Source organism: Lepidothrix coronata, unplaced genomic scaffold (genome assembly GCF_001604755.1).
Source record: "Lepidothrix coronata isolate B3197 unplaced genomic scaffold, Lepidothrix_coronata-1.0 Scaffold63, whole genome shotgun sequence".
Taxonomy (NCBI): Eukaryota; Metazoa; Chordata; class Aves; order Passeriformes; family Pipridae; genus Lepidothrix; species Lepidothrix coronata.
The window spans coordinates 4,307,274-4,334,977 of NW_016690243.1; the positions used below are offsets into that span (position 1 = coordinate 4,307,274).

The 27,704-nt window shown below is 38.3% G+C and overlaps 2 protein-coding genes across 2 annotated transcripts in view; one reads left to right on the plus strand and one right to left on the minus strand.

Annotated features, from left to right (window-relative positions):
• Nucleotides 1-2,547: 2,547 nt before the first annotated feature.
• On the minus strand, nt 2,548-4,359 carry LOC108498737. Its single transcript, XM_017817798.1, has 3 exons — nt 3,769-4,359; nt 3,462-3,526; nt 2,548-2,773 (listed from the first exon to the last, which is right to left on the minus strand). Exons 1-3 carry the CDS (start codon nt 4,357-4,359, stop codon nt 2,713-2,715), a joined length of 717 nt encoding a protein of 238 aa, XP_017673287.1. The 3' UTR covers nt 2,548-2,712.
• The window catches only part of PNPLA8 (patatin like phospholipase domain containing 8), a 37,158-nt gene continuing 13,747 nt past the window's right edge, over nt 4,294-27,704 (plus strand). Inside the window, exons 1-8 of the mRNA XM_017817810.1 lie at nt 4,294-4,386; nt 5,306-6,518; nt 7,452-7,601; nt 8,811-8,962; nt 9,622-9,716; nt 13,067-13,238; nt 17,980-18,037; nt 20,262-20,456. Of these exons, the coding sequence (XP_017673299.1) occupies nt 5,397-6,518; nt 7,452-7,601; nt 8,811-8,962; nt 9,622-9,716; nt 13,067-13,238; nt 17,980-18,037; nt 20,262-20,456 (1,944 nt within the window). The 5' untranslated portion in view covers nt 4,294-4,386; nt 5,306-5,396. The remainder of the gene's footprint in view (nt 4,387-5,305; nt 6,519-7,451; nt 7,602-8,810; nt 8,963-9,621; nt 9,717-13,066; nt 13,239-17,979; nt 18,038-20,261; nt 20,457-27,704) is intronic.

Below are 27,704 nucleotides of genomic sequence, written 5' to 3' on the forward strand. Positions count from 1 at the left end.
ACAATGAAAAAATATTTTGAAAGCCTTTGATTTTTTAAATTAAGTTACAGAGATAGAACTCACTAAAATCGAACTACTTTCAATGTTGTCCTAAACTGAAAGCAATCATGTTTCAAGAGACCACTCTGAAAGAACCTGAGTGCTGGGTATGCAATCTAATAGAGATCAGCAAAAACCCATCAATAATAACAACAGACTTCTTTCTCGAGACTTCCCATGGAAAGTACTGAAATGGAAGTATTTTTAAAACAGCTAATGTGCATCCTATTAAAATTTAAATGTATCTTAAAATGTCATAAATGGAATCATCCATATTACATGAAAATGGCTAAAACTGGAGTTAGCCACTCTGAATACCGTAGGTGGATTCACCTCTCTTATCTAAAAAGCAGGTGTTTAATCAAACAGGATGAACTCACCTTTGACTGCCAAGAGAGCTTATAAAATTAGCTTAGTTGAAGTGTCTATCTTTTAAATAAATTTGAGATAATTTTTTCTTAATATCATGACTGCAGTACAGAGAAGGCTAAATTGGCAAAATGTTTGGGAAGGTGTGGACGCAGAATTTTTGCCTGGCAATACACAATTTTATCTTTTCTTGTCCAGTGTTTTTCAGTTCTTTCAGAGTTGCATGAGAAGCTGATGAATCATGCACTTCTGAACATGTCAGCTCAGACGGGTCTGCTTGTCCTTGAGGAGAGTCATGTGGCAAGAACACATAGGTCTGTGATTGGAACTGAAATGTGAAATCCTTGAAATTTTTCCTTAGCAAAGGTATGAATCAACATACCACTGTACATATCCCACTGGTGAGACGACTGTCTGAGCAGGTACAAGAGAGAATTTTACAATGAGATTATGGGAGAAAGTGTGAATGTTTAGGAAGTGGGCATGTGCAGCTAGAAGGGATCAGTTGCCTCCTACCTCCAATATCTTATTTGCCAGTCAAAAAGAAGCAGGATGTGTCCTGGCAGCATGAAGCTTATTGTGTCCAAACTTCCTTCTTACTGAAGTTGTAGGTCTCATTTTGCCTAACCCTTTGTGGTCATAAGAATGCAAGTTAACCTGTTTTAAGCCAGCTCAGACTCTAGTTTCAGTTGGGCCACTGTCTCTTAAGTCATCTGATGAAATACAATTTTGGTCCACCACACTGGCTAATACACAAGAGTCCTGGGGCTTACAGAAGGGCAAACACACCCAGGGAAGCTGCTTAAGCAAACACTGCTACCACAGTCTAAAATGTATTCAATACTGTGTTGCTCTCATAAGAGTAACTGGCCTTTACCTGAAGTAAGTCATACAGCAAGGGGCAGTGAAACCTCCCTGCTTAGCTGCATCTGGCAGACACCACTACTGTTTGAGCCATTTGGTTTAAAAATGAGCTTAACCACATATAATGAAATGTCATGTTAAATTAAAGAATAGCACACAAGCCCTAAAAACAACTCCCAGGAGTAAACTACCACTAGATAATACAACCAGATGTGTAGTAATCTACAAACAAGGCAGGCAGACCATACCTGCAGAACAGGCCAGAAAGCAAGCAGCTCTGAAAGCATTTTGGAGGGAACAGATGAGCACCTGGGTGTGAACTGTCACCGTCCTATGCAAAAGAATCCCAGATAATATGTGGCTCATGAGCTATTTGTGGCCACTGAATACTTCACTGAGGAAGTGACATGCCTTGAGTGTAAAAATTTCATTGCATTGGGTTAATGTGATGAGGTTTTGGTAGGGGAGGGGAAGGAACTACTGGGGTGGCTTCTGTAAAAAAAACACCAGAAGCTGCCCCTGTGTTGGAAGGTGTCAATTCCAACAGGCTCCAAGATGAACCCATCACCGGCCAAAGCTGAACCCATCAGCAATAGGGGTAGTGCCCCTCTGATGAAATAGTTAAGAAATGGAAAATATTTCTGCACAGCAGCAGCTGGGAGAGAGGAGTGAGATTATGTGAGAGGAACAATTCTGAAGACATCTGGGGCAGTGAAGAAGGAGGGGGAGGAGGTGCTCCAGGCACCAGAGCAGAGATTCCCCTAAAGCCCCTGGAGGACCTCACGCCAGAGCAGGTGGGTGCTTGAAGGAGGTTGTGACTCTGTAGGAAGCCCATGCTGGAGCAGGCTCCTGGCAGGACCTGTGGACACATGGAGAGAGAAGCCCACACTGGAGCAGGTTTTCTGGCAGGACTTGTGACCCCATGGGGCATCCACACTGGAGCAGTCTGTTCCTGAAGGCAGGAACACCGTGCACCCTATGGAAGGGACCCATGCTGGAGTAGTTTGTGAAGATCTGCAGCCCACGGGAAGGATTCACATTGCAGAAGCTCATGGAAGTCTGTCTCCTGTGGGAGGAACCCCACGCTGGAGCAGGAGAAGAGTGTTAGGAGTCCTCCCCCTGAGGAGCAAAGAGCAGCAGAGACAATGTGTGACAAACTGACTGCAGCCCCCATACCCCACCTCCCTGTACCACTGGGAGTAAAGGTGGGCCTGGGAAGAAAGAGGGTTGGAGAGTGGGTGTTTTAAGACTTAGTTTTATTTCTCATTACCCTACTCTGATTTAGTTGGTATTATATTAAACTAATTTCCTCAAGTCAAGCCTGTTTTGCCCATGATGGTAACTGGTGAGTGATCTCTCCTTGTCCTTATCCCAACTCATGAGCCTTTTGTTCTATTTTCTCTCCCCTGTCCAGCTGAGGAAGGAAGTGACAGTGCAGGTTCAGTGGGCATCTGGCATCCAGCCAGGGATGTCCTGCAGTGGGAGATGTGTAGAGTTTAACCTGTTCAATTTATAAAAAAATACGTTATATTAATTACAGCATGTAATAAATACAAATTTTCCTGTGGGGAAATAAATAAATAAAATGCAAGCTAAGAAAACTAATTTTACTTTTTTATTTGTGAGAAAGAACAGAAGCATATAACTGGTATCTGAAAGTACAAATGGGACGTGACCCTCCTAACACTCGGGGCAAGGATCCTATCACTCCACCCACACACACAGCACATCCATGCTCCCTTGCCATCATCACTCGAAGTTTTTGCAACTTCACTAAAATTGTGTTTCAGACAGGCCGAGCAGACAGGAATCTCATGGTTTTGCTGCTGCTCTGAAGCCTAGCTGTAAAAGAGCAAGGTGCTCACTAAGCCTATGAAACCATGAAAACCACTCTGTCATCATTGCCCAAGAGTTAAGTAGGAAACACCACGAAATATTCCCACAGCACCTGCACCAAGTGGCCACAGAGGTTGGGTAGGGGCTCTTCTCCTTCTCCCAGCCCCTCACTCCCAGCGCCTCTGGCAGGGGACAGCACCAAGATCCCAACACCACCAGCAGCATGGGACACAATGAGCTCCACCGTGCCCAACCAGAAAGCCAGACAAATCCTGGGCTGCATCAAAAGCAGTGGGGCCAGCAGGTCGAGGAAGGGGATTCTGCCCCTTTACCCTGCTCTTGTGAGACCCTACCTGGAGTGCTGCACTGAGCTCTGGGGTCCCCAATACAAGAAGGACATAGAACTGCTGGAGCAAGTCTAGAGGAGGGACACAAAATTCATAAGAGGACTGGAACACCTCCCCTGTGAAGACAGGCTGAGAAAGTTGGGGCTGTTCATCCGGCAGAATAGGTTGTGTAGAGACATCATAGCAGCTTCCAGTACCTGAAGGGGGCCTACAGGGAAGCTGAAGAGGGACACTTCGTCAGGAACTGCAATTAGGACAAGCAATAGTGGGTACAAATTGAAAGAGGGTTAGATATTAGGAATAAATTCTTTACTGTGAGGGTGGTGAGGCACTGGAACAGGTTGCCCAGGGAGATTGTGGATTCCTCAACCCTAGCAGTGTTCAAAGCAGGTTGGATGGGTCTTTGAACAAGCTGTTCTAGTGAGAGGGAGGCTGGGACCGGACGATCCTTTTGGTCCGTTCCAAAGCCCTCCCATTCCGTGATTTCGTCACGGTCACCGGGCGGCGCCCCCCCGCGTGCTGTCCCGCACGTCGCCGCCCGCCACGCCCGTCCCCGCCGGTGCGCACGCGCAGCAGCCCCACCCCGCCGCGGCCGTGATCTCGCGTCACCGCCCCGCCCCCCGCGGCGGCCCGTGAGGCGGCGGCGCGCGCCCCAGCTGTTTCCGGCACCCGAGGCAGCGCAGGCGCAGTGGTGCGGTCTCGCGCGGCGAGTGTTGTCGTTCCCGGTTCGGCCGCTCGCGCCCGCTCCCCCCGGGCGGTACCGCTCGTGAGGGCGCGGCCCCGGACCGCGCTCGGGCCCTGACCGGGCTCGGCGGCGGCGGCCGGGGCAGAAGGGGGAGGCGGAAGCCGCTGCCCAGCAGGCACCGCCGCCGGGAAGGGCCGTGTCGCGTCGCCACCGGGTCATGCGGGGAACGGAGGTGGGGGGAACACGGTGAGCGCGTGCCGGACATACGGAGCTCGCGCGCGTGACGCGGGGTGGGCCGGGGACAGCGGGGACGGGACGGGACGGGACGGGACGCGGTGCTTGTTTACGCGGCCGCTCTCGGCAGCGATTCTGCGAAATGGCGCAAGGCAAGAACAGCGCCCGCTCCCCCCCGGGACAGGAGGCGCCCCTGTGCCTTTATAACCCGGCCCGCCGGCGGGGCCCGCAGCCCGGAGCGTGGCGCGGACCCAGCGGGGCAGGCACAGCTCAGGCAGAGGAGACCGTAAGTAACGACGTCGCAGTCTGCGGCGGTGTCACCTCTGCTGTCACTCTGGCATCGGCCTGCGCAGAAGTTGGCCTGCATGCCTACCTGGCGGCCCTCCTCGGCACTTGTCACGGGGGCTAGAGAAGCCTAGACTTGCCATTTGGGCAGGTAATGGATTTGTGCCTGCAGTGTAGCTCAGCTCTGGTGTACTGTGTAAAACGCTGCTCCGCCCGTCGCATCTTTCTTTGCAGAGCAAGGGTTGTATACTGCCCTTGGCTCTTGGGATAGACATGTCTCATTGAACTTTACTCAAAGAATTGGCATCCCTCCTCTCCTCACGAAAGACAAATTTCTCTCTATAGGAAAAAACAGCAATCAGTTTTCTGTATGTCACTAAATGCTTTTGAGAAGTGTAACATTGCTTAAGATAGGCTTAAACTGGCCTTTAGGGAGTAGCATGTTGAAATGTTGGGGTGGCGCTACCAAATGTCCTGAGCAGTAAATATTCCCATGAGCTTATTTGATTTGAATGTTTATCTGTCTTTACAGAAAGCATAAATAAGCTGCATCTGCCTTAAACCACTCTGTGATTTTTAGTTTACTTGTTACTGTATATGGGTCTCCATTGTTGATTTTTTGTTGTTTTTTTTTTTTCTTTTTCAGATAACACTACACTACGAGACTTATTTATTGAAATATATTTTCTGGAATGAAGTAGAAAGCAACACAGAAAAGGCATAATTATTTATAAGTAATGACAGTTCAGTTATCTTTGGACACATATTTGGTCTTTTTTATTAACCCAAAAAATCTTTGGTGGAAACAAAGAAACAAATATCTGTGTTTGCATAGACCTAAAGTCTGCTGGAGGATAAATCATGCCACACACCTGAGAGTTTTGCATACAAGCGAGCCTCGGTGTAAATGGGCCAGAAGCAGAACATTTTGGTATAGCAAATATATTTACAGTCATGAGTTTTTATACTGTAGAATTTCTAAACTTCTAACTTCTTCTTCCAAAGGACTTACAAAGGTGAGCATTCGCATGTCACGAATTAAGAATACTATAGAATCTGTTTCAAAGGCCGTGTCTGGCACTCACAGTGAACTGGTGTCACGAATAGCTCGATTAAAGTCACACTCAGGTACTTTGGGAAAAGCAAATAAAAGTAGTGCAGGTGTAAATAACATCAATGCAAATCTAGGCAATGATAAAAAAGTCACAGATGCCAGAACTCAGGAGGATTGCAACAGAGGCCCATCTGCAAAGAAATCCACTTGTGCAAGTGAAAACTTGGAATCTGTGTTAGTAAGTTCAAGTGGTACTTGTCAAGATACTCCAGAAGTTTCAGCATCTACTAAAAACCACCTTTTTCATATAAGCTACTTTTCTACAAATTTTGGAGAGACTTACAACTTCATAGCTGATCATATCAACTCTTACTTTAGTAATTCTGTTATGGAACAAGAGAAAAAAAGGAATGCTTCATTACAGGACTCTAAAAGTGAAGAGAGGAATAAGCTTGATTCATCAGAAAATACTGTAACGAGTGAAAAAAAGACAGTGGATTCAGCAGCTACTTTAGCTCCTGAAACAGAGACTCTGGGTGCTGAAAAGACAAATACTGCCCTTCCAGTTTCCACTAAAAAAAGTATTACAAACTTTCTTTCGTATCCCAGTAACAGCGTACAAGCTTTTGTAGACAGCTATATTGGGGGGCTGGTTCCCAAGTTAAGATCCGAATCAAAAGTTGTTTCACCAGAAAAGACTAAACAGCCAGAACAAGAAGTGTCTGAGAAGACTGATGAGGACAAATCAAAAGAGGCCAAGACTGCAGAAGAGAGGGAAAAGCATCTGTCTCTTCAGAGAGAAAAGGCAAGTCTTTGTTTAGCGTTAATTATTTATGTATTATTTCTATGTATATTTTATACAAGTGTATATGTACACTGCACTAGTGTAGTGTGTGGAACCATACATATACATACATGCTTATGTAAATAAGTATATACCTCTGTCTGTACTTACATATGTACACATACTTTTATTCATATGCATGCCTACATGTAAGTACACAATGTAGTGTCCCTGTCCATGGCAGGGAGGTTGGAACTAGAGGGTGTTTAAGGTCCCTTCCAACCCAAACTGTTCTATGATTTATTCTATGTACTTTGATAAATAAGTATATATGTAAAACTGTATAAATTTCCATATATATACACGTACTATATATAAACTTACAAATACATATATGTATTTAAAAATAGGTATATATACATCTGTATACATGTTTAAAAATATGTATATACTTTTTATAGAAGTACACATATGTATATGTAAGTTTATATATAAATCATGTATATATATATAAATATATACGTGTGTGTGTGTGTGTGTGTGTGTGGTATATACATATACTTAGTTCATGTATATGTAGAGAGATTGCATAAATACAGACAGATCTAATTGTGGGGGGTTTTGTAGTTATAGTAATTTCACAGTTCATGGTTTGTTTATGGTTCAATTACCATGATTTCAGAGTTGCCCTGAAAATACACCTGAGTACATGCTGACACATGTTTGTTTGGTGTATTCTTGCTGTGAGCTGACTTTATTTAGTTTTCTAGTTAAGAATCAAAAGGTCGTCTGTTTCCAGTTTAGGTAATGCTTACTTGGAACGTGTAGCAGATCTCTAGTACAACATCCTGTTCATTCCTTCTGAGAAATCTTAAAATAACACATTGGAATTGGTGTTGACAAATTTGACACGTTTCTTAGAGTAGTTTTATATTATCTGTTTATCTTTTTTAGATTATTGCAAGAGTGAGTATTGATAACAGGACTCGAGCTTTAGTTCAAGCCCTACGAAGATCCACTAATCGGAGAGTCTGTATCAGCAGGGTTGAAGAACTGACCTATCATCTTCTAGAATTTCCAGAGAGCAGAGGAGTTGCAATTAAGGTGCAAATAGTCCTTATGCTTGGATAAAAATTAAATATCTGACAGATGATTGATATAGAATAACATAAAACCTCGTTATTTGCTTCTGTGGACTAGTCTTATTTGTAAAGATTACAACTTGAGTGTCTCTTTTTGTAACTCTTTAGCTGGTTCAAGCAGATTCGTGTGCAAACTATCAGCAGTTTAGCTAAAGGCTCCTAAGATTGCAATGTTTAATTTAGAAGCATACGACATGGTCATGTGGGGAGGTGGTATAGCTTTTTTTTTTTCAAGTGGTAGGGGAAGGTCGTACGCTGTGTCCTCTGTGGCAGTTGACCAGAGGGGAATGTACTGTACAGTTGATCTGCATATGCACAGTACTTTCTATGGTTGTTTACATGCTTCCTTCGAAGAGAGAAGGCAAGGGTGAAGTATAGCCATCAAATAAGTGCATGTAATCTAGTCCTACTCATTTTCTTCCCTGCAGTGAGAGGACAGGAGGTGGGTGGTAGACTATTCTGGAAGTACTAGCTCAATCACAACATTTGTCAGCCTTGTGCCTTTTTCCACAAGATGTGATAAATGTGTGACATAAATTGTAGAATTTCTGGAAAAGCAGCCTTTGGCCAGATGAATCATTTGGGCGGGGTACAGTTTAGGAGTCCACATAAATATATGTGAATTACTTTATTATGAAAGAGTATATCCACTCTTCCCATTTGGATTGTAATGCTCTATATATTTGTGGTAATGTACATTTAAAAAGTACTCCATGTGAGGAAGAATTTTAATATTTGTTATTAGTGTACTTAGAAGGCATTTCTTGTTTTGAAGCAATGTGATACTTTTTAAGCAAAATCTGGGCTTTTACCTATACTTGATGTGCTACATACTCAAATCTATATTTGGCTAATGTGACATTAAGCCAATTAAACTTAATTCCTGGTGAATGTAGCTTTTCTAGCTATTCGAAAGATTTGTGTTTCACCTTGACTGCTGAATTTTGATAGGTAGTTACTTTTAGCAATGAGGTGTGTACAACATAATATTGGCATCCTTTATTTCCATTTTTAGAGAGAGAAAGATGAGTAAATATGGTTTTGAAGAAGTTTTCCTTCAAGTTTAACTAATATTACTTCTATACTTAAATGCCAAGCTAGTAAATTTAAGCATGGATTCTTTTGCTATAAACATATGGTTGGAATGAAATACCCTTGTATTCATCAATAGGAAAAAGTTATCCCATGCCTGCTGCGACTGAGACAGGCTAATGATGAAAGTCTTCAGGCTGCTGTTAGAGAAACTTTAGCTCTGATTGGATATACCGACCCTGTGAAAGGCTGGGGAATTAGAGTCCTCACCATTGATGGAGGAGGAACAAGGTAAAACTTCTGTAGCCTTTTTTATACTGTAACTAGAAATAAAATTTCAGTTTCTCTTTGATAAACGTATGCCCAAAGAGGCAATTCATGATTTACATTTGTGTTAAACGGGTACTGTTTTTGTATGCATTGGTGCTTGACTGGTGCTCTGTTTGGTGCTTGTTTTGCCATACACAATTATCTTGCTCTATCCCAACTGTTGCATGCCAGAAACACAAGTCTGTGGTCTGTAATGCATCTCTCCCATTATTTCAGACACATTGAGTTGGGGGCCATACAAACCCCACACAGAAAAATACTGTACCCCAAGGGGCATTATACAGCCCTGTTAAGACCAAACTTAAAGTGCTGTGTGGTGTGGATGCAGCTAAAATCTCTTGAGTCTACATCCACAGAATGATCATCCCCAAGCCTTTACTACAAACCAATATGGCTGAAGCTGTTGAATACTATTTTTGGTATGTCTGAGTATGTAATTTATATTTAGTATTCATCATTCTATTTTAATTTTGTTCTGCTACTCTTTTATTCCCCGAATTATTCAATATTCTTATTGTTGTAGTTATTGAATTACAATTAGCTCTAAGACCACCTTTACTTAATTATGACTATGTAAGATAAAACTGCCATTGCATGTGAAGGGGATTTTTGTGTTTCAGGGGCTTAGTTGCACTTCAGACTCTTCGGAAACTAGAAGAACTAACTGGAAAGCCAGTTCATCAACTTTTTGACTACATCTGTGGTGTAAGCACAGGTAATTATTAAGCCACAATTTGGAATTTTGCTGTGAATATAGTAAAAGAACATCTGAGAGTTAAATGTAGGTTTTATAATTTCTGACGTAGAGGGTAAGCTGGGAAGGCATAGGTGTGATTTCTAAAGTCTGTCTTTTTTCTTCTATATAAGAATTTTTGGTGGTTTATGATAGTTGCGACTTCAAACTGATTTGTCATTGTTTTCAATTAATGTGAAATCTTCACTTTGCACACAGATACAGTTATCTTAGATATTTATGGGACTTCACAGACAACTAAGGTAATGCCCCTCAGGGACTCATATTAGATCAGTAATGCTTCCCAACTTTGTTAATGACCTGCACAGCAGGACAGAGTGTGCCTGTAGCAGGATCTTGGATGATTTAATTTAGAGGGAGTGGTCAGTATAGTGGTGCCCCTGTTCAGATTGGCCTGTACAGGCTTGACAGGTTCAGTAAAGCCAAATACAAAGCCCTCCATCTAGAAACCAGCTTTAAAGAAAGAGACCTAGTCTTGATTCATACAAGCTGGACATGAATCATCAGTGTACCCTTGAGCAAAGAAAGCCAACCACGCTGGCTTATGTGGACAAGAACATACCTAACAGATGAAGGGTCTCTGTTTGGCTATGAATGTCTAGTTTGGGGCTTCTCTGTAAACCCTAAATTTGTGGGGTGTGTTCTTGTACATACTGAGTGAGTCTGGCACAGGGTCAAGCAGATAATCAAGGGACTGGATCTCATTACACGTAAGGGAGAGAGTGCAGAAACTGGGTTTATTCAGCCTTGAGAAGAGCAGGCTAAAGCAAAGTCTTTTTGCTGTTTCAGTTAATGAGAAAATATAAAGAAGATGGAGCTAGAGTCATTTTGAAGGTGCACAGTGATAGGAGAAAAGCCAACGGACAAGTTGGAGTATGGGAAGTTATAATTAGGTTACAGAATCTTGTTTTTCTTGCAGAGATGGTCAGACACTGGAAGGAATTGCCTGCACAGGCTGGGGAATCTCCATCCATGGAGATATTAAAAACTTGGCTTAACAAGTCCCGAGTAACCTATTCTAATTGAACCTGTTGGAACAGAGGCTGGACTAGATGACCTCTACAGGTCCCTCCCAGACTTAATTACTCTTGTGACTCAACAGTGTTAAGTTACTCCTCCCTAGAAAGTAGGAAACTAAAGCATAAGTTTCTCTTTGAGCAATAGTCGTCTCCTTTAGAAATGGTGCTAGACCATTAGCCACACAGTGCTGATTTCTAACATAAGGTATATGCTGTAGTTCAATAGCTCAGTTTCCTTTAGAAAATCATTCAACATCATTCAAGTTTTTTGCACTGTACTTATATTTTATACAGTTTAATTCAGAAATTATATTAAACACAGATGACCATGACGAGAGAAAATGTTTGTGTTCCAGAGATTTGCTTAATAGACTCAGTAGTAAAGGAGAATATTTAGGTCTACCAGACAGAATTTGTTTGTAGGCACAATATAGTTCCCTGTTTTACAGTTTATATAATCTTCCAAAGAAATCCTTTGTTAGTTAATTTAGCAGTAAGTGGTTGTTTCCTTGGAAGATAGTTTCCCTGCAAAATACTTTGCCGATTTCTTCAATCATAACAAAGACATTTTATCTTGGATAGAGAGGCCTAGCGTTCTTAATTTGATCCCACTACTCTCACTAGAACTAACTTTATTTTTAATTCTTCCCCAAATTTTTGGTTTTGTAACTGCTAGTAAGTACTTAACATATTCTTTTAAATGTTGTTTATACTATCAAGCTTTGTCTGCAGTAGTCCAGCTCACAATAATAGATGACGAGACGTGGCTGGGAGGGGTTGTGCACATCTGTCAGCATATACTAGCAGTTCTGTTTGTGTTGACAGTACATATGCCAATGAATCTGGATGAATTGTGCTTTACAAGAGTGATGTGTTAAATGATAGGAAGGATGCCTCTTGTGCATTGCACTTCTCTTTTCTGCTGCGCTTTCTGTATTTCTTAATATCATTTAGCTGTTTTGCCTTTGAGGTTTAGAAATAATCAGTTTGCTGTGAATTCAGCATCACAGAGTCTGTCTTTGTAGTTAGCTTTCCTGTACTTGTCTTCACTGGGGGTCAGAGCATTTAAATGCAGCAGTCACAGAGAAAGGTCACTGCAATGATGCTGTAATAGGCCCTGAAACCTTGGAAACTGCTCACCAAAACAGCAAATGCGTGATAATGTAGAAGTGATGCTGGAGAGTTTAGAGGTAAACAAGGTATCAGAGGATTTGCATGACTTGGGAAAATGATGTTTCTCTGCTGCTAGGTGTTAGAATACAGGCATTTGGTGACTTGGCAATTAAGTTTCTCTTGATGAAAATTTGTGTCAAATAGGCCCAAGTTCCTTTAAGTGTTTGTGCTACTTTTTAAGAAACTGAGACCATCAATGCACTGATGCTCAGCTGTCAGGGTGGTGGGGTTTGTGAGAGCGAGAGAGGCTTGGAAGTCATGTTTCCTTTAAAGCCATCCGTAACTTCCTTCATGTAGTTTGTTCTGCACGTGTTGTGCTCTTACTCTATTTCAAGCATTTGCACCTTTTAGAAATAATTTTATTCAAACTTATTTCATTTATTTGCAAATTGAAAAAATCATGTGTCCTAACTATTCCTAACGCTTAATTACATGCTCTCACAGTACTGCACAATTAGATTTAAAGCTTATATGTGTCCCTTTCAGTTTATTATATCTAAGAATTGTGTAATGCGTTAATTGTATTTCTCCACAGTCTTTATTGGTATTCAACAGCCATGCTTTTTGAATGCTGTTGTTTTTTCTCCTGTAAGGGTAGGTCATAATTTTTGCTAGGCATACACTAGATGGCAGCATGTATGAGACTAACTGTAAATGATTGCAACCAAATATAATCCTAACTACTCAAAACTGCCTTATTTTTAAAGAATTTTCTGAGAATTTTTCTCTACTGACTTAAGAGTTTTCAAAATAGCAAGTAATGCTCCTAATATCACAACATAGATTTCTCTTACTTATTTCTCTTTCCAAATAAAGCAGTGGACTTAATTTGTTTTCTGCCCTATACTTGTTTGCAGGGATGAAATCTGCAAAATGAAATAATGTCACTTTTCAACTTCTCATATTTCTGGTTTTGAGAGTAGACTGTTTCTATCTTATATATGTCCCTTTAAAACATGGTCTGTGATGTCTGAACAGAAATTTAGCGATATAAATGTAAATTGGTCTTCCTATTTCCAGACAGATACTCTGCTAACCTATGACTTACATTAACTGGTAATAGATCTTTGTAATCTCACTTCAGGCTACATTTTATATTGCAAAATATTTGTTTTTCAGGAGCTATATTAGCTTTTATGTTGGGGTTGTTCCATATCCCTCTGGATGATTGTGAAGAACTGTACCACAAATTAGGATCTGATGTTTTTAAGCAGAATGTCATTGTTGGAACAGTCAAAATGGGTTGGAGCCACGCCTTTTATGACAGTGATATATGGGAAAAAATGCTCAAGTAAGTAAATAATGATCAGGTGAAAAATAATTAATGTAGTGTCTGAGTGCATTTGGTTTTATTATTGCTTCACTGGTAATGAAAATTCTTAAAACAACTAGAAAGGAGTAGCATATACTCTAATTCTGCTGCTTTCATATCTACCAAAACACTGAAAGCCTTTAATGTAATGATTTCTGTTTCTGGGGAATAAAGTAAGCTTTAATGCACTGATTTCTGATTATACTCCTGTATGCTTGCCAGCTCTGTTTGATCTGACTCATTACAGATTTGCTACAAAATTTACTAACCACCTACTGTGCCTTTTTTCTTATAGGAGATTGGTGAGAAATGAAATTATGTGCTCTACTAGGGATTTTTAATGTTGGGGGTTTGCCCATTGTCCCTTTCTTTGAAAAGGGAAATGAGCTGTAAGAATCACAGTGAAAAAATATCCTCAGTGTCAGAGTTGCCCATTAAATGGTATTTGTTCTTAGAAATGTATACACATGCATTAATGGCTACACAGGAAAAGTCACTATAAGGAATTATTGTATTATGTGTTTTAATCTGTATTGGTATTGATAGTTCAATTGTTTATAATTTTTAGCAAACTAAAATCATAGTCTCCCAACCAACATAAGCTGGCACTACCACTGAAAGAACTGAAACAGTCTTTTCTGAGAGAAAGTGTAAAAAGGTAAAAGGTTCCTTCTGATAAATAATAAGTTCCTTTGGGAACATGATTAGTGTGTTTTATGAGATTGAAAGAGGGTTTTTTTCTAAACTTCTTGTGGGAATACCTATGCTGTTTGAGTTTTAAGTATATCACATCTTTGAAGTGGAGAGAAAGGCTTCGAAGCACCACTTCTCTGTGCTCTTGCATATTTTTAGAAATAAATATGTTTATCGAATTAATATCATGAGCTTTTCTTTTCAGATATCTGGAGGTCTTTTTTTTAGAAATGAGATTTTTCTCTGCTTTTCCTCGTTCCCCCCTGCTTAACTAAAAGAAGTCTTGTGAAAATCACAATAACCTCATATGAAAGTATTTTACATGCTTTTAATTAAAATGCTATTTTTTTGGGTTTTGCAGCTGTAGCACATTAGGTAAAGAATTCTGGTGCAATAGACAGAAGCCAGGCAATTAATATACTATCTATAGACTGAATTGGAAATTAAATGTGCTGATCAACAAATGACTTCTTGTTGACCTAATTTCACAATGTTGAAGGGAGATTCTATGCCTACACAACATTTTATTGAAGGGATTCCTGGAGGCTTCCTTGTGGTGTGGGAGCCTGGAACTAAGAAAGGGAATTAAAAGACTGTATAGCACCTCTTTACAGCAATATGAAGGTCAAGTCTAACTTTCAGTCATAGTGTGAGGAAACTGCTCTCTATGTTTTGTTTTAAATTTAAAAACCTTACTTGTTCTGGGTGGGTTTTTGTTGTTTAAATGCTAGCTTGTCTCCCTTCCTTGAAATAGAGAATATCCATTGAGAATATACAGACATGCAATATATGTTTAGCCCTACCATGATGTCAGTGGTTATATTTTTTGACAGAAAGTATTCCTGCTGAAAATAATTAAGCTAATGTTACATTAGGCTGATGTTGCATGCATTCATGAGGTATGTTATAAATTCCATTTCAGAAAATGGAACTAATTTTAGTTAACTGACTTTTTATTCACAGTGCTGTAGGGAATTGCTTTTACGTCTTATGTATTTGTCTATTTTAACTTTTCTTATATATTTCTTGAGTTGCAATTTGAGGACTGGTTTTAATCGGTTACATTGTGCAGAAAATTATACTTACCACATATCAGTCTTAGGTAGTGCTATATTGAATTGCATTTGTAAGAAGAACCTGGCTTATAGTTCCAACTTTTCTGTTTTCTTTTGACTGTTGTTTACATATACTATTTTTTTCTTGCATATGTCTGAAGAAACTACTGGAGAAATTTGGTGAGCAGCTAGGGGTTTTCACAAGCTAGCTAAAATACTGGGATTGAGAAGCACTCAATCACTTTATGGAGCGTAGGATAAAAGCTACATGTACTCTTTTGGTAGGAAAATTGGTAATGCATGTGTTTGAGAATGCAAGTAATAATACTTCAAACCGGTATTTGTTTTGCAAATTGAACACTGTTTTCTAGCAACTGGATGGGCAGCACATTCTGTACCAGCATGTGCTATAAAAGTCTCTCCTGTAGGTTTGGTAAGGATGTAATAGTTTCCTGGTACTACTGTTGTTGTTAGAAGAGGGTAAAAGGTACAATTTTGCCTTTCACATTGAATGCTCTTTCTCAAATGTTTGATTGCACCGTTGCTGCAGCCCATTAGAATGTTTCTTCAAGGACATGGTTGGCAGAATGTTGTTCATAGCGTTACTGAAATAGGTGTTGCAATATTAGTGACTTGAAGCAATGAAACAGCAACGTTTGTGAAAGAGACTTATGTAGGTCATGTCTAGAGGACATAGGCACAGACAGACAGACACAAGCAAAGCAGATAGATGCAAAAACAGGGAAATGAAATTATGTGTAAAGTAATAACCTGTGAGTGGAAAAATGTAAAATGCTTACAGGATTTAAAGTAGATTTAATATCAAAAGTGATTTGGGTGCTGTCATGGACAGTGTAATTAAACATTTATATTCTTGTGGTCAAACAAGGTGATTGTCAATTGGCATTGAAAATACAGAAAATATTATGATGCCATTATATTAATTCATAGTACAGTTTCACTTAAAATACTATTTACAGTCCCGGTTACCCCATTTTAAAGAATGTTTCTGTTGCAAGATTGTTAAAAAGTAGCCAGTGACCTAAAGACAACATACACAAAGGCACTAGGAGTCTTTAACTTGTTTGCTTTTTTTCATGATAAAGTGGTAATTTGAGATAAATAAGGTATCTTGAGAATTACCAGTCTCCTCTTTTCTTTGTGATCAAGGGAATATTCAATAAAAGTAAAATTAGAAGACTTTCTTTTTTTAATGCAGTATGTGAAGAAACTGTGGAATTACTTCTGCTGTGACTTAGTTAAAATAACTGAACAGCGAGACTTGACAAAAACATTTATATAATACACAATTACTGTATTAATGCTAGCAAGAGAACTAAATTTGGAGGTGATATTAAACTTTTATCTTTAGACCTTAATGTCTGAAGTTGCATAGTACTTTAAGGGATTTCTTGTACCTACTCGGAAGCATCAGTTCCTGGCCTCCATAAAAAACAAGATGTGAGGAGATAGTTATTCAGTTTGATGGTTCCTATAATTAAGCAGTGGAAATCACTTATGCATTTTTTTAATCTTTGCATTCAGGGTTTGGGAAAAAATAACTAATATAGATATTTCAGAAGTAGATGAAAGTGATGCAAATCAGTAGATGTCTTTGATATCTCACCTCTGTCAGTCTCATATCTTTTATTCCTACTTCATGGTTTTGTGTGCCTTCGTCTCCTTCTGTAATCAGTTAGGGAGTGCAGATGGCACTTTTCCCCTCCTGGCTGGTGACTGAGACTGGAATTAATGCGTTTATTGAAAAAAATAAAACAATGCTACTGATAGAAGAATTGTTCAGCAAGAGTTTTCAACCATAGGACTGGAAGCTGGTTTTCTTCCTTCTTCCCTCTCAAGGACATGTACACAGCCATCCTTCAAGCACAGATATCCACTAGTGGAGCAGCAAATTGTCCTAGCTACAAGTACAGTCTACTGTCTGCATGGAGGACTGCTGCTATTGTAGCATGTAAAGCTGCTTTTATCTTCTGACCTGACTAGGTTGATAAAGGTGTTGTTTTTACCAGTGGAAGAGCTACCACCTACTGTCAAAAGGGGGTGTGAGCTGTAGGTAGATGATCTCATAAAAACAACACATGGAATATCCCTGCTTTAAAAGTATGGCAATACTGACAACAGTCTTTGCAGAATAAGGCAAATGTACCACCAGTGTTTGGGTGGGCTATGTTCTAGGGGAGGAAGAAAACTTGCTTAAAGGACAGCCTGTGTTTAGAATCATTATGGATGACCACCAACTCTGTAAGAGTTTTAGACCTTTACTGTAAGCAAATCAAATCTGAAATAGATGCTGAGGTGAGATTATTGGCTAGTCTGGTAATTTACTCCAGTCTCCTCTACTATACAGGAGGGTTACCTTCTAGTTAGCAATTGGAATACTGACCCTAATGGTAATGTGATGATACATTATAATGCTGCCCATTCATGTGATTTATAGAAGTGTATGCATCTGAAAAATTTTTTCCTCAAAAAGGGATATTAAATGCATATTGGATTACTGTTATGGAAGATTACATGTAGATGTTTTAACTTTCTTTGAACCATGTGGAATGACATCTTTCTCTCCTTAGCTTTTGTTTTTGTGACAGTGCAGAAGAGTAATTTTCGTTACTATGAAACTGCTTAATAAGGATGTTGAGTTTTTGATTCCTGAATGTAGCAAAGTGCTTCATCTAACTAAGTAGTTGAGTAATCCTAATGATTTTCGTTAAATATGTGATGAAGTAACTTGAATCAAGACCTCGAACACTCTTCAGATTTATTTCTAACAGCCTAGAAGTTTTGAAATGTTGGTCCATTGAAGTCAGCTGCAGAAATCTCATTAGTAAAGTGAAATTCAAGGACTCCTTCTTTTAAATCCAAAGGTTGCAGAAATAAGAATGATAAAAATATACATCTTTTTAATGCTAAACTGATGGAACATTTTCAGTTTTGTACACTCTTTTTTGCAGAGAAAAAATGGGCTCGAATCTTATGATTGAAACTGCAAGAAAGTCCAAATGTCCAAAGGTAAGTACTGTTTTCTGAGGTAAATACTAATTGTGTATTTCACAAATACTGTTAAGAGTTCTGAGTAAATTCTGTCCCTAGAAGAATATTGGATAAACAGCATGAGTGTTGATAGCTCTTCAGGCTTCCATTGCAATAACCTGGGCTTTTACAAGATAAAAATTAATTAGATTCTTAAACTTCTGCATCAGTTTCTCATATTTTTAATACTTCGAGTTGGAATATATTTCAGAGATGTTAAAAGCCTTGAAAGCGTAGAAATACTAGGTCAACATTTTGACGTTATGTAAAGCTTATTTTTTTCATATAAGAATTCTAGTATCCGGAGATCCTCTCATGTCATCCATGATCTGTTTTACTGTGTTGTAAGAGGACAGGGTTTCTTCTCACTTTATTTGAAGTACCCAGTTTTCTCCAGGCACATTCTTAAGCCTAGAGATCTCTTCTCTTCCTGTATGATAGAAAAGGCACCAAGTCATTGGAGGGGTGTTAGATACAGCAGCAGCACGAGAGTGAAAGATGAGAAAGCCTGGGTATTTTATTTTTGGTGAAGGATAGGGTGTGAAGAAAGAAGAGAAATATAATAGGACATATTTCAGAACAATCTGTAATTAACAGGTGTTTTGGTGTCATAGCACTATATTCATTGCTTTACTGTTAAATGGAAGATATTCACATTTTTCTAAACATAGAAACATGTGCCTGACTGACTGCGTTCCTAGTCCATGTCTAAAACAAGGACATGAAAAGGCTGGTGTGGTATGTTGCTTTCTGAGAGAGAAGCTATCCTATGTTGACTTGAAAGTTATCTTTGAACTGGGATCTTTGGCTTCCTTCCATGTTCTTCAGTAATAAAATGTGAATATAAATAGAGTTGAAACTAGCTGTTCCCAGTAATTGCTTTGTAGTGCTCTCAGTGGTGGCACTCTTCACAAGGTATAGCAAAATCAAAATAAAACATGCAGTTGTGTGCTCTGCTGCTGTTAAATCATGGCAAGATGGATTTTTCCTGAAGGTGCTGAGCACTTGGCATCTTAGACTGCATCATGAAGTGGAAGAATACATGGGTATTGCCAAAAATAAAATCAAACATCCGTTTAATAGGTTTTTTATTAAATTTCCTGAAGTTGTTTTTCTTTCTTGTTCTAGTAGTGCTTAGAACTAAACCTTCCTTTTGACAAAAACAGGAAACTTTCCCTCCATCAAATGATTGAGTATGAACCAGGCACGTGTTTTGCTTTTGCATTGTCATGTAGAAGTTACTCTTTTATTTTCTTTTCTGTAAGGATGAATCTACTGTGAATAAAATTATTTAAATTAAGTAGCTGAAGAATGAAAATGCATAGAGTGATATCACAGCATCAGCTGTGCTCTTGGGTAAATTTCATGAAAACACCCTACTCTGTAAAATAGTAAACAAAACGGAATTGAGCAGCCACTTGGCTGCTAAAGAGTGTTTTTCTGATAGTGCCAGCCAGGCTGGCTGCAACAACACTAAAAGGTCTTGCATATTCTAACACACATAACTGCATATTCTAACACACCTTCATCTCATGATTATAGCTGTAAGATGCATTTTTTTTTAGTCATACTTTTTTTGTTTTTTAATGGAAATACCATTTTGGCCTTTCACTTTGATATACTTATTGTGATTTCTGTTACTGGCATTTCAGTGTCCTTATAAAAACCTTGAAAGACTTACATTTGATTCTTTTGGTTTTTGGGTGGGTTTTAGATTTCTTTTTGGGGAGGGCGATTCTTCCTGCAATTCTTTAACTCAGGTTTTGTTATTAAGTAATCATTTTTGGGGGGAAAGAAATTGATTGACAGTTCTGATATTCTTGTTTAATGGCATTGTTGCATTGCTGATTACAGACTTCTGAGAATAAAATACTGTTCCTAAAAGCAAAATATTCTGTAATCATATAGTTGACCGCAGCTTTTTATTTAAACATCGTAGATATTCGTAGAAACAGAGTAGCCAGTGGAAACAATTTCAGGTTAAAAATAGCATTTTCTTTAAGGAATTGGGGGTTTTGTTTGATTTTTACTTTCACTTTTTAAAATTTAGATAGACTTTATAAAAATGTAAATAAACAATGAACCTAGTAAGATTCCAGAGATGCACTTAAGGTATAAATTAAATTTCACATTGTGGGAAGCTGTCATTCTTATATTACTATTATCATCATATGTAACTAATTTTGTTCCTCCTCATCACTAGGTAGCTGCAGTAAGCACCATTGTAAACAGAGGAACACCACTGAAAGCATTTGTGTTTAGAAACTACAACCACTTTCCTGGTGTTAAGTCCCATTATATTGGAGGCTGTCAGTATAAGCTGTGGCAGGCCATTAGAGCATCATCTGCTGCACCAGGTTACTTCCAGGAATATGTTTTGGGCAGCGATCTTCATCAGGTGAGTTGAAATCTCCTTTAGTAAATATTTTCAATTTTACACCTGAGGAAAAAAAGTGGTCTGAATCTCTAAATCAAAACTAAACAAATAAATTGATAGCACAAAGGAAATCTAGGATAGATAGGGATAAGAAAGGATATTTTCAGCTTCTGTAGCCTTTATAGAACTAGAAAGGGTATAGGCTTAAAAATCTTAGTCTTCTCAATACAAACTTAAGCACTTCTACTGTTTCTTTCTTCTCTGCCTGGAAGGAAACCTTATATGAGTTGTAAATTGCCTCTGTCTTCCTGCTTACAACTGGTATTTCATTGAGCATTATTTCGCTAAACAGGTGGTGTGACTTAAAAATCTAACAATATTGTGAAGTGTGAAAAGAACAGGTTATACACTTCAGTATTCTTTTTATTAGTGCATACTTTCAGTTTACAGAAGGGACTACTTTTTAATTCTTTTCATTGATAGCTTCTTCAGCTCTACCCTGGTTCTGGGCTAGTAAAAGGAATAAGAGATGTCATGGCAGTACAATTAAACTCAGGACAACTGCAAAAGAAATTCCCTTGAGGATAAAGCAGTGTCTCCTATTAACAGTGTATTCTGTTTTATTGTATTACAGCTTCTGTTGGTAATTTCTTTAGTAGTTTTTTTAACCATAGTGGTTTCATCCTCCAGTACCCCTTTATTGTCCGCAGTTCTCTGAGTATTAAAAGAATCCTTCTTGCAGTACATACTAATTTAAAACTATTAGTATTTATTTTTATAAATATCTAATGCAGATCTGTGACAGAAAAAAACTACAAAGAGTGACTGAACTAGAGACCCTTACTAAAGTGAGCATAGGGTTGTATCACTTAAGTTTAATGAAAGCATCTGTTACATTTCTGTCATTTTAATTCATATGATGGCATCGGCTGTAATTGCTGGAAACCAATAATAGCATATTTTGAGTAATAAGGATGTACCTGGATCACATATAGAATTTCTGATGGTGTCCGTTGAAAGGGCTCTGTAATATCTTTAGCGTTGAAATGTGCCTGGGTAATACTGAAGTTTAAAGGCTAACAGATAAATGAGTATAAGATGAAATAGAGAAAAATTAAGAGATAATAAACATTGGTACAAAGAAACAGCTAGAATTTCATCTGAAAAAAACCAGCATACTTCCATATTTTGAGTCAACATTTATAAGGTGATGGAAGAATTCAGCTGTATAAAAACTCTACAGAAGCTGAAGGGTGGAGGGGAAGGGCTCCCATGGAGGGGCAGGATGGTGCTACTACATCAATCGGATTCTGAGATTTCTTTCATTTTACTGTTTTCCCTTTTTATTTAGGGCATTTTTTCCCCCACTCCCTCCCTTACCTGCCTCCCACCCCACAGCCTCCCCAGTATGGTATATATTGTTATCGTTCAAACATTTTAATCAAATAAGTACGTAAGTTTTGGGGCTTTTTTAGAGCTAAAAATGGAGCAACACATTAAATTCCAAGCCAAAGCACAGCTTGAAATCCTGAAACATGTTCATCTTCCATCTGGCCAAGCAAAACTGGGAAGGGAGTTGCTTTAGCCTTTGGAGCTATTCCAGGCTGGTCCTTAACTACTTGAATGGGTCAGTATTAAGCTATGTGAAGCAGTTTTCTTCCTCTTCTCACCTTTCCACCCCCTATTTCCTTGAATTGAGAGTACATCAAAATTGGTCTGTGCTTTTGTGTGAAGAATAGCTGAATAAACAACATCTTAACTTCTACACAGTGCTTACACAATTCTTTGTCTTAATATTGTTTCTGAGTTGCCAGACCTGTGTGATAGGCAGTAAGGCTGGTATTCATTTCATCTGTTCACTTTCAAGTCCAATTTACCAGACTAGAGGATGTGTAATTAGTGTTAATAGAGATCAGATCCAGTATTTTCAGACACAGAGGGCTGGAATGAAGTATAATTTATTTTTTCCTTGCTGCAGAGTCTTTGGACAAAGCCTTTACATCTGATCTTACAAACATCATTTTGCAAGTTCACCATTCTTCTCTATTTCATGTATTTTAATTACTAGAAAGAAAGGATTTAGGATGCGATTCACCTTTGTAAGCCATAAAGAACTGAATCTGTTTTCAGTAATAAAACTGTTTATTGTAGTAGAACTAGATGCTGAATTTTCTGACTCGAACTTCCATATCATCTGAAAATATCTCTTCTACACAGGTAGGAATATTTAAACCTTGAATTCTTATAGAATCGATCTTTCCAGTCTTGTGTGCTTTTTTCCCTCTCAGATTGCACTTTTTCTACCATATCTGTTTCCATAATTGTCTGGTTTGTGTGGGATGTACTTGGATGCCTAGCTAGCAAATTACTACATGGCAAATGCTACAGGACTGTCTTCCTGCAGGTTTCTATCTCAGATTATAAATCCACCACTGCAAAATCAAGCAACCTTGAATTACCTTGTTTTAACCCTGGGGTAAGAGCCTTTGTGCATGTAGCAGACTGTTACCCTTTTTTCCTGGGTGTTAATAGTACCTCAGTGGAAAATGCAAGATAGTCAAGAGCTTTATCTCTGCTAAAGTATCCAAAGTGAATTGAAAGGAATACATATGCATAAGTACATTTTTAAATAAATAGAATCCTAAATGCAGTAATATTCCTGCTTACAACAATTTTCTTATTAAAATATGTTAATATTAGCAAATCTTTGTTCTTGATTATAGTTCATATCATAAATGCAGGAAGAGTGGATTATTGTTAAGCATCTTTATTCTGAAAGTGCACTGCAATTGTAATTTTAAGTTCCTCGGCCAGACGAGGTATGATCCTAACCTTTGTAGTATATATGGAAATTCTTGCTCTTTTCTGTATTATCCCTTTATACTGTCTAACAGAATGGACTGCTTTTGAACTATATGAATAAATGAAGCATAACTCTGTTAGACATTCTCAACAGTACCATGATTTTTAAAATTGCATCAGTATAGTGTGCAGTAAGTATAAGTAATAATTTATGCCAAAGGCTTCAAAATTGTAGTACAGTGTCAGAAAGATGGTCTTTTGAGGATTTTTTTTTCATGGATTAGAGACTTGCATTAATCACCATAATCTGTTTTCTGGACATGAACTGTGCTAGTTTCTTATTAATTTATTTATAATTGGCCTTGCAGTGTTGATATTTCTAGACATTTCCAAGAACAGAGGTGGCCAAAATGTACATGAAAATTCAGAATAGTACATATATTGAAATTTGTTTCCTGGCTTTGAAGTTTGGGACTCCTAAAGAATTATATATAGAGACCAGGTTTTGTATTACCAGTGAGTTGTACATTTAAATCTGAATTGAGAAGCACTCTGGCATTTCATCTGATTTAAGACTCTTCAAATATGCGAAAATATTTATTTTGAAAATGGAAATTTAGTGGATTTTTTTTAGGCTCATCCTGCATATTCTTGTCTTATGGTATCTAGCTTTTGTTGTAATTGGAGTCCTTTCACAAACATATGAAGTAGCTGAAAGAGAGTTATGCTTAAGGTTGACATGGATTCATGGAGTTTTTATGTATGACTCTACAGGTCTGTGCTGGAGTCATGCCTGAACTGAACTGTAGCTGTTGGCTTTATGACTTGCTTTTCCATAATCTATATAGTTATATGTGTATGTGTATTTGTGTACACACACACATGCTCTTTCTCTGGAAACATTCCAGCCTGACTTCTGTAATATAGACACTGTAAATGTTCAAGGGGATTGTTAAGTGTGTTAATTTTTTTAGTGAGGTAGTAAATTAGTTTTACAGTTCTTTTGATGTCATTGTTCAGAAAGGTGTTTCCAGGTGCCTGCACGCTTATTTGTGCTGCAGGTGAGCTGATCTTGGTTTGTTAAATTTCCACAAAAAGTCAGCAGTTCCAAACCAAACAGCAATATTTACATTCAGGTCAATCGTGCCATGCTATCTGGTTCCGCTCTGTCAAGTAGGAAAAAACAGCGCAGCTGTTGGTAGATGAGGAGAGGAGGATTAATATTCTTTGTGGTTCAAAAGAGGAACACATTAACATTCAAAGGGATTTAATCCCTGTAACATGCTTCTCCAGGAACCGTGCAAGTCAAGAGAGACTAAGTCATGATGTTACAATACAGAAGCCGTATTGCCACATGTCAGCTCTTTTATTTTGAAATGTATTTATGAAGCTCTTAACCTCTCCCCAGTCCTGCTACAAACCAGTGATTTTTTTTTCCCTACTTCCCACAGTAAGGTGTTATTTCTTATATTGTGTATTCTTTTTCTTTTTTTTTTTCCCTTTTTATTTTTCTGTAGTGTGAAAAACATTTGAGGTACTCAATGTCACTTCAGTAAACAGTAAAGTATGCTGAGGAAATTATCAATTAATTAAAAGAGCAATGTAAGATTTAACAAAATCATTATGCACACTTCATTTACTAGGTTTTACAGCAAAAACTAAATTTGTCCCACTGGATTAATTCAAAGGGCAGCAGGGATTGTGTGTGCAATGGTGGTAAATTCAACAAAGCCACAGATTTTTCTCAAATAAAATATAGCAAATTTCATACAAAGGGCTTGATCACTTTTTTCTTGACAGCTTCCCATGATTTCATTGTTGTATTACAGTTCCATTTACTATAGTGCTGATGTTAATTTATAACAGTGTTCAAATAACTGTTTTCTTTGAGCAAGATCACGTAGTAAAGCAGTTAAATTGCCACGTGGTCAGTTAGTGGAGTTTTAATAATGTAGGTGTAGCAGGATGTGAGGTGAGAATACAACCTAGAAATAAAAAATATATATGGTACAATAGTATGATGTAACTAAAGTTTCAAGTCAGACCTTCATTGAGAAAAGATATTTTGTGATTTCTTCATATTTTTCAAACTTTCCCCTTCCTTTGATTCGGCAGTAAATCTGTAAAGCCACTTCATCTTTTGTAGCTTGTTACAGGAGAGGCCTTCAAAAGTGATTCGCTTAGTGGATCCTACCCTAATTGGTTTTACACGGTAGCTTTTAAAATTAGATTCAAGGGTGCTTCTCAGGCTCTAAGAAGACACAGAATATAGGTCACATTGAAGTTCTTTTCATTCTTAGGATATGCCACGGTGATCAGTATGCACCAGAGCTTATGCAGACTCTGGTTTAGTAGGTGTATCTTGTTCTCACAATGATAGAAACAAATATTTCTTTGTTTCTCTGTCTACTTGTTGCCATACAGCTTTTCCTACAGCCTTCAAGGCGGTGTCACGTACTATTTAAGCAAGAGGGAATTTACTGGAACGTGTTAGCTACATGGATATCTGCATTTATTTCTCTCCTATGGATTTTATAGGTTTGGTTAGCAGCTCTGAAGGTGGACATGCATGATGTGGTTTACCAGCCTTTGTGGAATTGCTGGTTATTGCGCCAGTAGTATTTTGCAGAGCAGACTGCTTGCAAGATTCCCCAGAGGAGCTTGCTAAGTGAGATGCTACTGGAAGATTTGTTTAGTGATGTGAGAGTGTATTTTCTTTAGGCATTTAACTTGAAAGCATTATAATTTTTTTCTCAATTGATTCAGAGTGCTTATTTAAAAGAAAAAACAAAACCTCACTCAAATGAGCTGTATTACATTTAACTATTTTTTTTGCTTAGACTTCTGAGTCCTATGTCTTCAGTAGCACTGTTGACCAGCTAATATTTACTGTAAAACAAATCTTGTAAAGTCTAAGGAGGCTGGGTAGAGTGAAAAATTATGAACTGAGTCAATTCAGTAATCTCTGTACAAACAGTTCAGGTTGTTGCACTCAAGTTCTGATGGTACTGGCCACCATTCCTTAGATCAAAAAGAACAGTTTGTCAGTTCTTGATGGCTTATAGTTTTCAGTGTCCCTGGCTGTGTATTTGTCTAATACTGACTTAAATGGGGCCACATTTCGAAATGAAATAGCGTGGTGATATTCATTGCAAATAAGAGCCTAAGAATGTAGTGGGATTATTTCCTTAAGGAAAGCTGGTTTATGATGCATAGTGGTCTGGTGCTTAATGTGAAAAATCATTTAATGTTTTGTCAGCTACTGTCAAGCCTCTTATTTACCTTCTTTGTTGCAGTTTAGGAAACTGCCCTCATCTTGCCATGGATACATGTGATAGGAATAATTTTCACCATGCATACAAATGTGCATAAAGCCAATTAGTTCAATGCTGAGTGCATTCCCATTCATTGAATAGGGCACAATGGCTAAGTCCTATTTCCTGTACTGAGCTTCTCTTCCAATATAAGGATTAATCTGTGGTATTAATTTTCCAAATCTGAAATAATTTGGCAATCTCTTCAAAGATTCTTTGCATTTCAATGTTTCTTTTACTTGGGGTATATTTACAGTGTTGTTTTTAGTAGCAGATAATTCTAGATTTTTGGTTACAGAATTCAATTATTTCAGCTATCACTTCCTTAGGGAAAAAAATAAGGGAAAACAGAACAAACCAGTTTCCCTCAGGTCAAATTGGGTCCTCTGTCGTGGTTGCCAACTGCAATAGAGGTTGCTGTTGATAAAATGTAAAGCTGTCTTTGCTGTTGTTACTCTTGTAGAAGGTTATTTCAATAAGGTATCTCCTCATTTTTCTCATGGCCAGAAAATTTTTCATTTTCATTCTTAAGTCTATTCCTAGCTAATAGATACAAATTTTCCTTGTGCCAGTACTTACTGTTCTCTAATTTAATTTACTTTTCTTCTTGAAGTATGAACCCTTTTGATGTTTATATACAAAACACTCATGTCCTTTTTTATTTTGTTAGTCTGTCTCAATTTTGCAAAAGACTCTTGTCATCCTAATGGTCCTTCACTGCACCTGCTGCAGTGTGATTAATCTTTCTTGAAAATGGACTGTCCAGTATGTTTTTGGCATGACCCGAGACACATTGTACAAAGTCAAAACCAGATTCAAAATCAGCATTTCTAAATTAGAAGCAAAATTCAGAGGAGTTAATTTGGTCAGGCTGGAACACTATATTCCATATGTTGTCTTAATTGTGTGATGTATTTCCTTTTTCAGAGAAAGGTACACCTTAGAATTACAGTTGCCTTTCAACAACAGTTGGTGGTTTAAATCATTCTGTGGTAGCTCTACTCAGAGCTTTCTCATGGTGGTTCTGATTCCAACTGTATTTTGTCATCTAGTTACTTCTTAACTTAGGGGACCCATGAAAGCACAGAACGTTTCCTTCAGTTCTTTTCCCCCTGCCCCCACTGTGTTAGCTTGTTAGCTTGGGAAATAAAAT